Here is a 12,694-nt window from a genome sequence, read left to right as displayed (position 1 = left end):
TTGCCTGAGTAATGAGGCCACACCCTCTCCCCACGGTGTCATTGAGGCCATGTGGGGAGCAGTGTCGAGACACTGCTGCTCCTCCTAGCCAGGCTGGAATGAGTGGAGGCCTAGTGGAGAGCCGGCACTACAATCACTCAGCAGTAATAGGGAAGTTCTCCAACCTCTGGGTGCCAGGAGAGGCCAAGTGGGGAACCAGGACTTCCACTACCACCTGGCAGTAACAAGGGAGCACTCCCTTTCCCCACCAGAGCAGCGTCAGAGGAAGCCTAAGAATAAGATCTAAGTCCCATTATATAACAAAAATGCCTGGGTATCAATCCAAAATTACTCATTATACCAAGAACCAGGAAAACCTCAACTTGAATAAGAAAAGACAATCAGCAGATGCCAACATGACACAGCTGCTGTACTTGTCTGAAGATTTAATGTAGCAATCATAAAAGTGCATCAGCGACTTCCCTGGTGGCACAGTGGTTAAGAATACGCCTGCCAATGCAGGGGACAAGGGTTTGATCCTTGGTCTGGGAAGATCCCACAGGCCGCGGAGCAACTAAGTCCATGCACCACAACTACTGAGTCTGCACTCTAAAGCCCACGAGCCACAACTAACTGGTCCTGTGCGCTACAACTACTGAGCCCACACACCGCAACTACTGAAGCCCGTGTGCCTAGAGCCCGTGCTCTGCAACAAGAGAAGCCACTGCAATGAGAAGCCCACGCACTACAACGAAGAGTAACCCCTGCTCACCGCAACCAGAGAAAGCCCATGTGCAGCATTGAAGACCCAACGCAGCCAAAAAAAAATAAAAGCATCAATGACCAATTACAAACATACATGCTGGAAACAAATGAAACAAACTGTCTCAGCAAAGAAAGAGAAAGCCTTAGCAAACAAGTAGAAGATTTTTTTTTTTGAGAAAAGATAAATTGTTCATTTCTGTTTACAAAGCACAATATACATAATCATTATAATTTATAGATAGCTTAAGAAAAAAAAGGGCTCCTTAAATCCAGAAAAAAAGAACATTAAAACATTAACAGTAATCTAAAAAATAAAAAGTCACAACCATCCCTCATCAGTTCATTCCATCTTAGTAATGAATTCTTGTTCTAATCAATCATGGGTTAGTCGTCTCCTGATACCTGCTTCTTCACTAGAGTTCTGAAAATCCTGATGTATTCCACAAGTAACAAGTATAAGATTTAAAGAAGAACCAAATGGAAAATTTTAAACCCAAAATGTAATAATTAAAACTTTAAAACATAATGGTTGGGTCCAAGAGCAGAATGGAATGCACAGACGAAAGAATCAGTGAACTTAAAAGTAGAACTGTAGAAATATGACACAATATGAACAAAAGAGAGAAAACAGACTATATGAACATGAACAGAAATACATGCAGTTTGGGCTCTTCTTGCTCTTTGTACTATCTTTGTACTCTCTGTATCAATACTATCTTAGTATTGTTACCACTTTGGCTATATTCCTTCATATAATCCACTGTGTCTAGCAGGGTACACTGCTGTCAATAGGTGTAATAAATATCTTTGAATAAAATAAATGAACAGAGCCTCAGAGACATGTGGAACTATAGTGAAAGATCTAATAGACATGTTTCCTCCCAGAAGAAGGAGGAGAAAGAGGGTTGGCTGAAAAGTACTCAAAGAAATAAAGGATGAAAATTTCCCAAATTTGACAAAATATATAAACCTGCAGATTCAAGAAGGTGCACAAATTCCAAATATTGATAGAATAAATCCAAAGAAATCCATTCCAAGACACATCATAATCAAACTTCTAAAAATTAAAGACTAAGAAAAAAATCTTGAAAGCAGCCTTGAGAGAAAAACAAACAAACAAACACTAGCTATAGGGGAAAAACAACAGATTTCTCATGAGAAACCATGAAGGCCAGAAGAAAGTATACCTTACCATGGAATACTACTCTGCAATAAACAGGAATGAACTATTGATACATGCAACAGGTTGGGTGATCCTTAACAAAATTACACTGAGTGAAAAAAGTCAATCTCAAAAGACTACATACTGTATGATTCCTTTTATATGACATTCTCAAAATGGCAAAATTATTGAGACGGAAAACGGATTAGTGGTTGCCAGGGATTAGGTAACAGGTGTGGGGAAGGAGGGATTTGGCTGTGGCTATAAAAGGGCAACAATAGGGATCCTTGTGGTAATGTCATAAGAATCTACACATGTGATAAAACTGCATACACACATTGTACCAGTGTCACATTCCTGGTTTTGATATTGCACTATATTGGAAGAAACTGGATGAAGGATACATAGGACCTTTCTGTACTATCTTTGCAAATTCCTATGAATCTATAATTATTCCAAAATTTAAAAAAAATCCATACACTTTGACCCAATAATTCCACTAAAAAAAATCTTACAAAAAATAATGGATGCTCACAAATATTTACTTATAAAGATGGCTGCTTGTTACAGGAGTATCAAGTAAAATTTTTCAAAACAATCCAACATCATGGGATTAAATAAAAATGGCATATCCACAATCACTGAAAATTATATCATAGACATGCAAAATGATTTTTGTTATATTATTAAGTCTTTTTAAAAAGCAGGTTATAAAGCAGTATATAAATTAGTATTGCATTTTTATGAAAATATACATGCATACACAAACAAAAAAAGAAACATAACCAAGTATTTATCATTTCTAAGTAGAAAGATTATACTAATTTTACTTTTCTTTTTTTATATCTTCCAAATTGTCAACAGTGAATATGCATTATTAGACTGGGAATATAAAATATTTCACATAGAAAAATAATCAATAAAAATAAATTTACAGAAATATTCACAAACAAAATAAATGCAATTTAGAAAATTAAAAATGTGAAGTTTTATTTTATACTTAAGATGCTAACACAGATAAAAAGACACACACAAAAACTGGCTAAAGTAATAGGGGAAAAATAATAAGGACAGATGTCAGGGTAAAGATTTACCTGTATCACTATAAAAGGAAAAAAACCTTCTCTGAACTACTTTTTCAAATGGAAATTTAGGATTACAGCAATATTGGATAAGTTTTCTTCCCTCTCTCTGCTGGCATCAAGCTCTCACTTCTCTTTGACCACATTTTTGTCATTTTTTTTAAGTAATAGCACTACACTTGTAAACATAGTCAAGTGTTCCTTGACTAGGCCAAACCAGATTGGTCTTCTGCTTCTCATAATTCATGTAAGAGTTTCAGTAAAACTTAATGTAAGTTTATAGAATTTAAAAACATCCTAATGATACTGTTATGTTTTCCTCCTATGACTCTCTAGTGTCTAGTTTGTTGGTACCTCTCTTGTGGTATTTTAATAGTCTGCCTCTTACAGCTACTTCTGTGTTTGTCTTATCTGTCCCACTAGATTGTGAGTCGCCCAAGTTCAGGGCCTATGTTGTATTCATCTTTATCTATCCTGATATGCCTACCAGAGCACACAGTTAATATTGTCTTGTTCCATTAGATGTGCAGTAAGATTATGAATACTTCAAATCAGGAATGTCAGCCTCTGTTCCTTTATAATCCCTACAAGTACAGTTTAGGTCTAGGCATAGTGATGGCTAATGTATACATGTTGATTTCAACTTAGTGAAACATCTTTAAGAAACATGTTGGAGGAGGCATGATACATGAGAGTGGTGAGACAGAAATTTTAATACACACAAATAAAAGAATAGATAGATTAATTAGTCCCTAACTTTAGTCTCATAAAAAAGAAATACATTGAGGATTTATACATGGTAGAAATTCAGTAACTAGATTAAGAATTCAAAGGAAAAGAGGAAAACTAGCAGTAAAGAAAATAAATTTTGTGAAAGTAAGTTTCCAATAAACTTAAAAAAATTAAAGAAAGAATCCTTGCAAAGGATCTTGGAACTAGACCTCTGTGAACTGGCTCTTTCAGTTTGCCCACTTAAAAGGAATAATAGGAGGACCTACAAGATGGTGGAGGAGTAAGATGTGGAGATCACCTTCCTCCTCACAAATACATCAAAAATACATCTATGTGTGGAACAACTCATACAGAACACCTACTGAACGCTGGCAGAAGACCTCAGATCTCCCCAAAGGCAAGAAACTCCACATGTACCTGGGTAGGCAAAAGAAAAAAGAAAAAACAGACACAAAAGAATAGGGATGTGACCTGCACCCCTGGGAGGGGGCTGTGAAGGAGGAAAGGTTTCCACACACTAGAAGCCCCTTTGCAGGCGGAGACTGTGGGTGGCAGAGGGGGGGAAGCTTCGAAGCCACGGAGGAGAGCGTAGCAACAAGGGTGCAGAGGGCAAAGCGGAGAGATTCCCGCACAGAGGATCGGTGCCGACCAGCACTCACCAGCCCAAGAGGCTTGTCTGCTCACCCACCGGGGGGCGGGCGGGGGCTGGGAGCTGAGGCTCGGGCTCAGGGAGAGGACTGGGGTTGGTGGCGTAAACACAGCCTGAAGGGGGCTAGTGCGCCACAGCTAGTCGGGAGGGAGTCCGGGAAAAACTCTGGACCTAAGAGGCAACAGACCATTGTTTCAGGATGCGCGAGGAGAGGGGATTCCTTCCCTGTCTGTCCACAGAAGGCAGAGTACGGCTTAAACGAGCTCCAGAGATGGGCGTGAGCTGCGGCTATCAGCTCAGACACCGGAGACAGGCATGAAACGCTAACGCTGCTGTTGCAGCCACCAAGAATCCTGTGTGCAAGCACAGATCACTATCTACACACCACCGCACCACCCTGCGAGCCTGTACAGCCCACCACAGCCAGGGTCCCGTGATCCAGGAACAACTTCCCCAGGAGAACACACAACTCAGGCTGGTGCAATGTTACTCTGGCCTCTGCTGCCACAGGCTCACCCCGCATTCCAATTATAACTACCGTACCCCTCCCTCTTTCCAGCCTGAGTGAGCCAGAGGCCCCTAATCAGCCGATGCTTTAACCCCGTCCTGTCTGGGGGGAAACAGAAGCCTGAGGGCAACCTACACGCAGAGAAGGGGCTAACTCCAAAGCTGAACTCCAGGAGTTGTGCAAACAAAGAAGAGAAAGGGAAATTTCTCCTTGCAGCCTCAGGAGCAGCAGATTAAATCCTCACAATCAACTTGAGGTACCTACATCTGTGGAATACCTGAATAGACAAGGAATCAACCCAAAATTGAAGTGGTGGACTTTGGGAGCAACTGTAGACTTGGGGTTTGCTGCCTGCGACTGACTTGTTTCTGATTTTTATGTTTATCTTAGTATAGTTTTTAGCACTTGTTATCATTGGTGGATTTGTTTATTGGTTTTGTTGCTCTCTCATTTTTATTAAGTATACTTTTATTTTTATTACTTTAATTATTTGTTTTTATTTTATTTTTTTTTTTTCACTTTTTTTTCTTTCTCTTTTTCTCCCTTTTCTTCTGAGCTGTGTGGCTGACAGGGTCTTGGTGCTCTAGCCTGGTGTCAGGCCTGAGCCTCTGATGTGGGAGAGCTGAATTTACGGCACTGGACCACCAGAGACCTCCCAACTCCATGTAATATTAATCGGCGAGAGCTATCCCAGAGATCTCTGCCTAAAAGCTAAGACCCAGCTCCACCCAACGGCCAGCAAGGTCCAGTGCTGGAAGCCTCATGCCAAACAACTGGCAAGACAGGAACACACCCCCACCCATGAACAGAGAGGCTGCCTAAAAGCATAATAAGTTCACAGACACCCCCCAAAAACACCACTGGAAGCAGTCCTGCCCCTCAAAAAGACAAGATCCAGCCTCATCCACCAGAACACAGACACCTGTCCCCTCTACCAGGAAGCCTACACAACCCACTGAACCAACCTTACCCACTGGGGGCAGACACCAAAAACAACGGGAACTACAAACCTGCAGACTACAAGAAAGAGACCCCAAACACAGTAAGTTAAGCAAAATGAGAAGACAGAGAACTATACAGCAGATGAAGGAGAAACGTAAAAAGCCACCAGACCAAACAAATGAAGAGGAAAAAGACAGTCTACCTGAAAAAGAATTCAGAGTAATGTTAGTAAACATGATCCAAAATCTTGGAAAAAGAATGGAGAAAATACAAGGAACGTTTAACAAGGACCTAGAAGAACTACAGAGCAAACAAACAAGGATGAACAACACCATAAATGAAATTAAAAATTCTCTAGAAGGAATCAATAGCAGAATAACTGAGGCAGAAGACCTGATAAGTGAACTGGAAGATAAACTAGTGGAAAAAATTACCACAGAGCAGAATAAAGAAAAAAGAATGAAAAGAATTGAGGACAGTCTCAGAGACCTATGGGACAACACTAAACGCACCAACATTCAAATTATAGGGGTCTCAAAAGAAGAAAAAGAGAAAAAGAAAGTGTCTGAGAAAATACTGGAAGAAATTATAGTTGAAAACTTTCCTAACATGGGAAAGGAAATAGTCAATCAAGTCCAGGAATTGCAGAGATTCCCATACAGGATAAATCCAAGGAGAAACATGCCAAGACACATTATAATCAAAATATCAAAAATTAAATACACAAAAAAAATTAAAAGCAGCAAGGGAAAAGCAACAAATAACATACAAGGGAATCCCCATAAGCTTAACAGCTGATCTTTCATCAGAAACTTTGCAAGCCAGAAGGGAGTGGCAGGACATATTTAAAGTGATGAAAGGGAAAAACCTACAACCAAGATTACTCTACCCAGCAACGATCTCATTCAGATTCAATGGAGAAATCAAAACCTTTACAAACAAGCAAAAGCTAAGAGAATTCAGCACCACCAAACCAGCTCTACAACAAATGCTAAAGGAACTTCTCTAGGCAGGAAACACAAGAGAAGGAAAAGACCTACAAAAACAAACCCAAAATAATTAAGAAAATGGCAATAGGAACATACATATTGATAATTACCTTAAATGTAAATGGATTAAATGATCCAACCAAAAGACACAGACTAGCTGAATGGATACAAACAAGACCCGTATGTAGGCTGTCTACAAGACACCCACTTCAGACCTAGGGACACATACAGACTGAAAGTGACGGGATGGGAAAAGATATTCCATGCAAATGGAAATTTAAAGAAAGCTGGAGTAGCAATTCTCATATCAGACAAAATAGACTTTAAAATAAAGACTATTACAAAAGACACAGAGGACACTACATAATGATCAAGGGATCAATCCAAGAAGAAGATATAACAATTGTAAATATTTCTGCACCCAACATAGGAGCACCTCAATATATAAGGCAAATGCTAACAGGCATAAAAGGGGAAATCAAAAGTAACACAATACTACTAGGGGACTTTAACACCCCACTTTCACCAATGGACAGATCATCCAAATGAAAATAAATAAGGAAACACAAGCTTTAAATGACACATTAAACATGATGGACACTATAAAACCCTTAGAGGAAAATATAGGCAGAACACTCTATGACATAATCACACCAAGATCCTTTTTGACCTACCTCCTAGAGAAATGGAAATAAAAGCAAAAATAAACAAATGGGATCTATGAAACTTAAAAGCTTTTCCACAGCAAAGGAAACCATAAACAAGATGAAAAGACAACCCTCAAAATGGGAGAAAATATTTTCAAATGAAGTAACTGACAAAGGATTAATTTCCAAAATTTACAAGCAGCTCATGTAGCTTAATATCAAAAAAACAAACAACTGAATCACAAAATGGGCAGAAGACCTAAATAAACATTTCTCCAGACAAGATACATGGATTGCCTAAAAACACATGAAAGGATGCTCAACATCACTAATCATTAGAGAAATGCAAATCAAAACTATAGTGAGGTATCACCTCACACTGGTCAGAATGGTCATCATCAAAAAACCTACAAACAATAAATGCTGGAGAGGGTGTGGAGAAAAGGGAACACTCTTGCACTGTTGGTGGGAATGTAAATTGATACAGCCACTATGGAGAAGAGTATGGAAGTTCCTTCAAAAACTACAAATAGAACTACCATACGACCCAGCAATCCCACTACTGGGCATATACCCTGAAAAAAACCATAATTCAAAAAAAGAGTCATGTATCACAATGTTCATTGCAGCACTATTTACAATAGCCAGGACATGGAAGCAACCTAAGTGTCCATCGACAGATGAATGGATAACGAAGATGTGGCACATATATACAATGGAATATTACTCGGCCATAAAAAGAAATGATATTGAGTCCTCTATAGTGAGGTGGATAGACCTAGAGTCTGTCATACAGAGTGAAGGAAGTCAGAAAGAGAAAAACAAATACCATATGCTAACACATATACATGGAATCTAAAAAGAAAAAAACGGTTCTGATGAACTTAGAGGCAGGATCGGAATAAAGATGCAGAAGCAGAGAATGGACTTCAGGGCATAGGGAGGGGGAAGGGTAAGCTGGGACAAAGTGAGAGAGTAGCATTGACATATATACACTACCAAATGTAAAACAGATAGCTACTGGGAAGCAGCCACATAGCACAGGGAGATCAGCTGGGTGCTTTGTGACCACCTAGAGGGGTGGTATAGGGAGGGTGGGAGGGGACACAAGAGGGAGGGGATATGGGGATATATGTATACATATAGCTGATTCACTGATATACAGCAGAAACGAACACAACATTGTAAACAATTATATTCCAATAAAGATGTTACAAAAAAAAAAAAGGAAGAAAGAATTGGAAAGTCACAGAAATCCTTTCACTGGAGAGATTAACAATGGTGCCTGTGAAGATTTAGCCATAGAAATGTTTAGAGGCAAGGGGAAGGTATGAAATGACTTACTGTATGAACATACACTGTTTGAACAAATACTGTAGATTAAAAAAAAAAATATATATATATATATACGGCAAAACTCTACTAACACAACCCTGAGAACGGTAACAACAGCTGTCCCCATTTACTTCCTAAACAAACACAAAAGAAAATACCAGACTCTGTTGTGCTTACATGTGCCTTTCATACATGTCATTGTTGAGGAACATAACTCAATGACCCGAACAGCAAAAGCTCCTGGTTCTTCTGCTGGCACTGTCAAAATGGAAATCTAAAAAGCAGAAACAAAATATCAGACATAGCTGTTAGATCTCATTTTCATTTTTCTATCATTAGAGTGTAATTAACTTCCAAACTGAGTGTCTTTTTTCAAACTCTCATTGATGTTTGAAAAACATTGACCTGGAAGGATTGAATTTTAGAACACAGTTTGAAACATAAAGCATGCACATGTGTCCTAATGTCCAGTTTCTGCATTATTGATATATTTACATATGATATATATATTGCAGTCCTTTAATTTGTAGACAATAAATATTTCAAATATCTTTAATATTTATTAAATCCTTCACTTACTACATATTTTCAAAGGATATGATTAATTACCTCTGAGTTGTATGTACTTCACTGTTTGAAATCAGAGCACATTAAATTAATTTTGATTATTCATATTGGCTAAAAATAGCAGTTATAGAGCACTAAAAATTTAAAATGTTACAAATTGCAAAGAAATTGAAATAAGCAAAGTATATGTCAAAATGTACCAAAGTACAGCTAAACATATACCAAAATGTTTCAAAATGAATGGCTTCCAAGTAATTTAAGGACTCCATTAATATGTAGTATGCTGCCCTAGGCAGCACTCATATGCTATATGGCTTTATATTTAAAAGACTTTAAATAACCATCAGGTCAGTGTTTCTCTACAGAACCAAAAGCTTCAATATTAATTCTCAATTTAATCTTCAATCTGAGGAAACTATATCATTTTATATAGGAAACATTGCCAAAAAGTAAAGCCCCATTTGTACTTTTACCTGTGAGCATTATGCTTAGATTTTTGACTGGCAATGTCACATTGATAGCCTACTGAGGAAATGCCTACAAGTTCTGAAAATAGAAATTACTTTGATAGTCATGACTATCTTACTGTCATTACCTGTATATACATTTTGGGTTTTACAATGTCTCAAAAATTGTGTTCTCCATATTCCTCTTAACTCCTTTTGCTGCTGTCTATGATAAAAAGTGTTGTACTTTAGCATTAAAGAGAGAGGAACCACTAAAACATGGATTTAATGTCATATAATTATCAAATGACTATGACTAAAAACATGTGTATAACTGGAAAGGTATCTTAAGGACTGTATCAACACGTAAGTACTTCTTTTGTTTCCTACAACTATCATCTATATTTTTTTAAAAAAACTGAGATATAATCAGTGACCCCCTACCACAGTGCCTTCTGTCTGAACCCTGAGAATGTAACTGTCTTAAATCTCAGAGAGATTATAACAGCCACCAAAAGATAATTCCTTCAACACTTTAATACCACTTCCATAAAATTTATCTAGACTGACACCTACTCTTTCCTCTAAGTCTCATCATTTTATTTGTGCTTCAAAAATTTAAAAAGGGGGAAAAAAACTCATATAGGAAACAAAAAAAGGCAGGCCAGGTGTACATTTTAGATTGATCTCTCTGATGGCTATATGGAGGATAGATTTATAGGAGACAAGATGAGAAGCAGGGTGACCAGTTAGAAGGAAGAGGTGATGAGTTCCAAAACTGGAGCAGTGAGAATAAGGATCAAGAGGAAAAGCAGACTGGAGCAACTTCTAGGATGTACAGTGACAAGGACCTGGAGGCTCATGAGATTTCAGAGATAGGAGGAAGAAATCATTGTTGGAAGGATGTAAGTGCTTTCATGGAAGTAGGAAGCGATGGATGAGTAGTTTGGAGAGGGAAGACGGTGAGTTCAGCTCTGAGTATGTTCAGTTTGAGGAGTCCTTGGGACAGATGTCCAGTAGGAAATTTGGCCTGTGGGCCAAAAGTCCTGGGAGATATACAAGTGGAAAGCTGTCACCAACTTTTATGCAGAGTTGGAACCATGAGAGTACATGGAGTCAAACAGCAAGTGTGCAAAGAGTAACAGATATGGTGGGCTGAGCTGAGAACCCCGAGGAAGCCCAATATTTAAGAGCAGGATAGAGCCCACAGAGGAGGCAGAGAGGGAATAGCCAGAGAGTTATGAGGAAAACCAGGAGAACACAGTGTCATGGAAGCCAAAGGAGTAGAGAGTTTCAAGAGAAAGGGAATAATCAACACTGTCAAATATACCAGAAAAGACCTAGTAAACAAAACCCCAAAAACGCCCTGTGGTCTTGACTAGTACAAAGTTATTAATAAACTTACCAAGAGAAACTATGGTAGGAATGTGAGGGTAGAAGCCAGGTTGGTCTAGAAATGAATGAGACGTAAGGAGCTGGAGGCAGCAAGTAGAGATACCATCTCAAAAATATTGACAGAAGCAGGGGAGAGATTGGATACTAGCTACAGATGGGGGCAGACTCAAGGGAGCATTTTTCTGTTTGCCTTATTATTTTAATTTTTGGAACAGAAAATGCTAATACATGTGTATAGGTTGAGGAGAAGGTGCCAATAGTGGGGAGAGGCTAAAAATGTAGGAGAGAGAGCAGGCATACAGGGTGGTGTGGGTGCATGTGTGTGTCAAGCGTGCTGGTGAAAGGGCTTGGCCTTGGACAAGGACGGGAGACCCCTCATTAGTCTCTGTGCTGGTGTACATAAGTTGTGGGTGGTCGGGCAGGAGGTCAAAGGGCACTGTGCTTAGTAGGTGTCCTTACTTTTCTCAGCAAAGTGATGGGGGAGAGTGAGAGGGCTAAAAGTGGGTAAAATAGTGAAAAGTTGGACTAGGCTCTGAGGGGAGAGGGCACTGTCTGAGCCAGTGAGGAGCTAACTGGTGGTTGGTACTGAGGGTCCTGCTGGATGAGGTTGGTGCCCCCAACACTGTGGTGGCGCCAGTCTGTCTGGCTGTACTGTTTTCCCAATCAGCCTTAGTGATCCAGGTGTAGATCCCAGCTTCATCCAGGTATGGGACTTTCCTCTGTGGGTGCAGAGGAAGAACATGGCTACACAGGAATTGAAGGTGTTGGAGAAAGAGCAGTTCAGAAGATCCACCGTGTGGTCTAGGACACGGAAAAGGAAGAGGGCAGAAGGGAGCTAGTAATCCCGGAGGAAACAGAGGGAACAAGGAATTGTAGGTCTCTTTTAATAGGTCAATGAGTAGGCTGGGTGGGGGTAAGAGAATGAAAAAGCTGGAAGGATCAGAGCAGATTAATGCCACTGTAAACCCATGACCTCCAGATTTAATTGGACCCCTCAACACTGCCCAGCCATCTGACCACGAGACAGGTCACTCTCCACGGTGATTATTTTACACCCTTCCATGAGCTTTGATCCATCCCCACACTCATACTTCCATTCTCAGGAGATAACCTCACCTTGTAATTTAAAAAGTAAATAGAACCCATCAGATGGGAACTCCCAAACCTACAGATTCTCCTGCATTCACCCTCTTATTTCAGAGTGTCTCACATCCCATCTAAGGGCAATGTTTTTTACCTGTTCTCTGAATCCCATCCTCCCCAGCCTTTATCTGGACCTTGCTGCATCAATTATCCTCCTTTTCTCCTGGGAATCTTCAACCTCTCCCTCTCTACTGGCCCCATCCCCATCAGTTGAAATATACTCTAATACAGGGGGCCCCAACCCCCGGGCCACGGATGGGTACCGGTGTCTGTGGCCTGTTAGGAACTGGGCCGCACAGCTGGAGGTGAGCGGCAGGCAAGCGAGTGAAGCTTCATCTGTATTTACAGCCGTT

The 12,694-nt window shown here is 39.7% G+C and overlaps 1 protein-coding gene across 5 annotated transcripts in view; it reads right to left on the bottom strand.

Moving 5' to 3' along the window:
* The window catches only part of CHM (CHM Rab escort protein), a 198,197-nt gene that overhangs the window by 42,126 nt on the left and 143,377 nt on the right, over positions 1-12,694 (bottom strand). For all 5 annotated transcript variants that reach the window (XM_033849258.2, XM_033849259.2, XM_033849260.2 and 2 more), the window contains one exon: positions 8,968-9,064. In XM_033849258.2, the coding sequence (XP_033705149.1) occupies positions 8,968-9,064 (97 nt within the window). The remainder of the gene's footprint in view (positions 1-8,967; positions 9,065-12,694) is intronic.

The sequence above is a fragment of the Tursiops truncatus genome, chromosome X (assembly GCF_011762595.2).
Source record: "Tursiops truncatus isolate mTurTru1 chromosome X, mTurTru1.mat.Y, whole genome shotgun sequence".
In the NCBI taxonomy this organism is placed as follows: domain Eukaryota; kingdom Metazoa; phylum Chordata; class Mammalia; order Artiodactyla; family Delphinidae; genus Tursiops; species Tursiops truncatus.
This window is presented reverse-complemented; position numbering and strand designations above follow the sequence as displayed.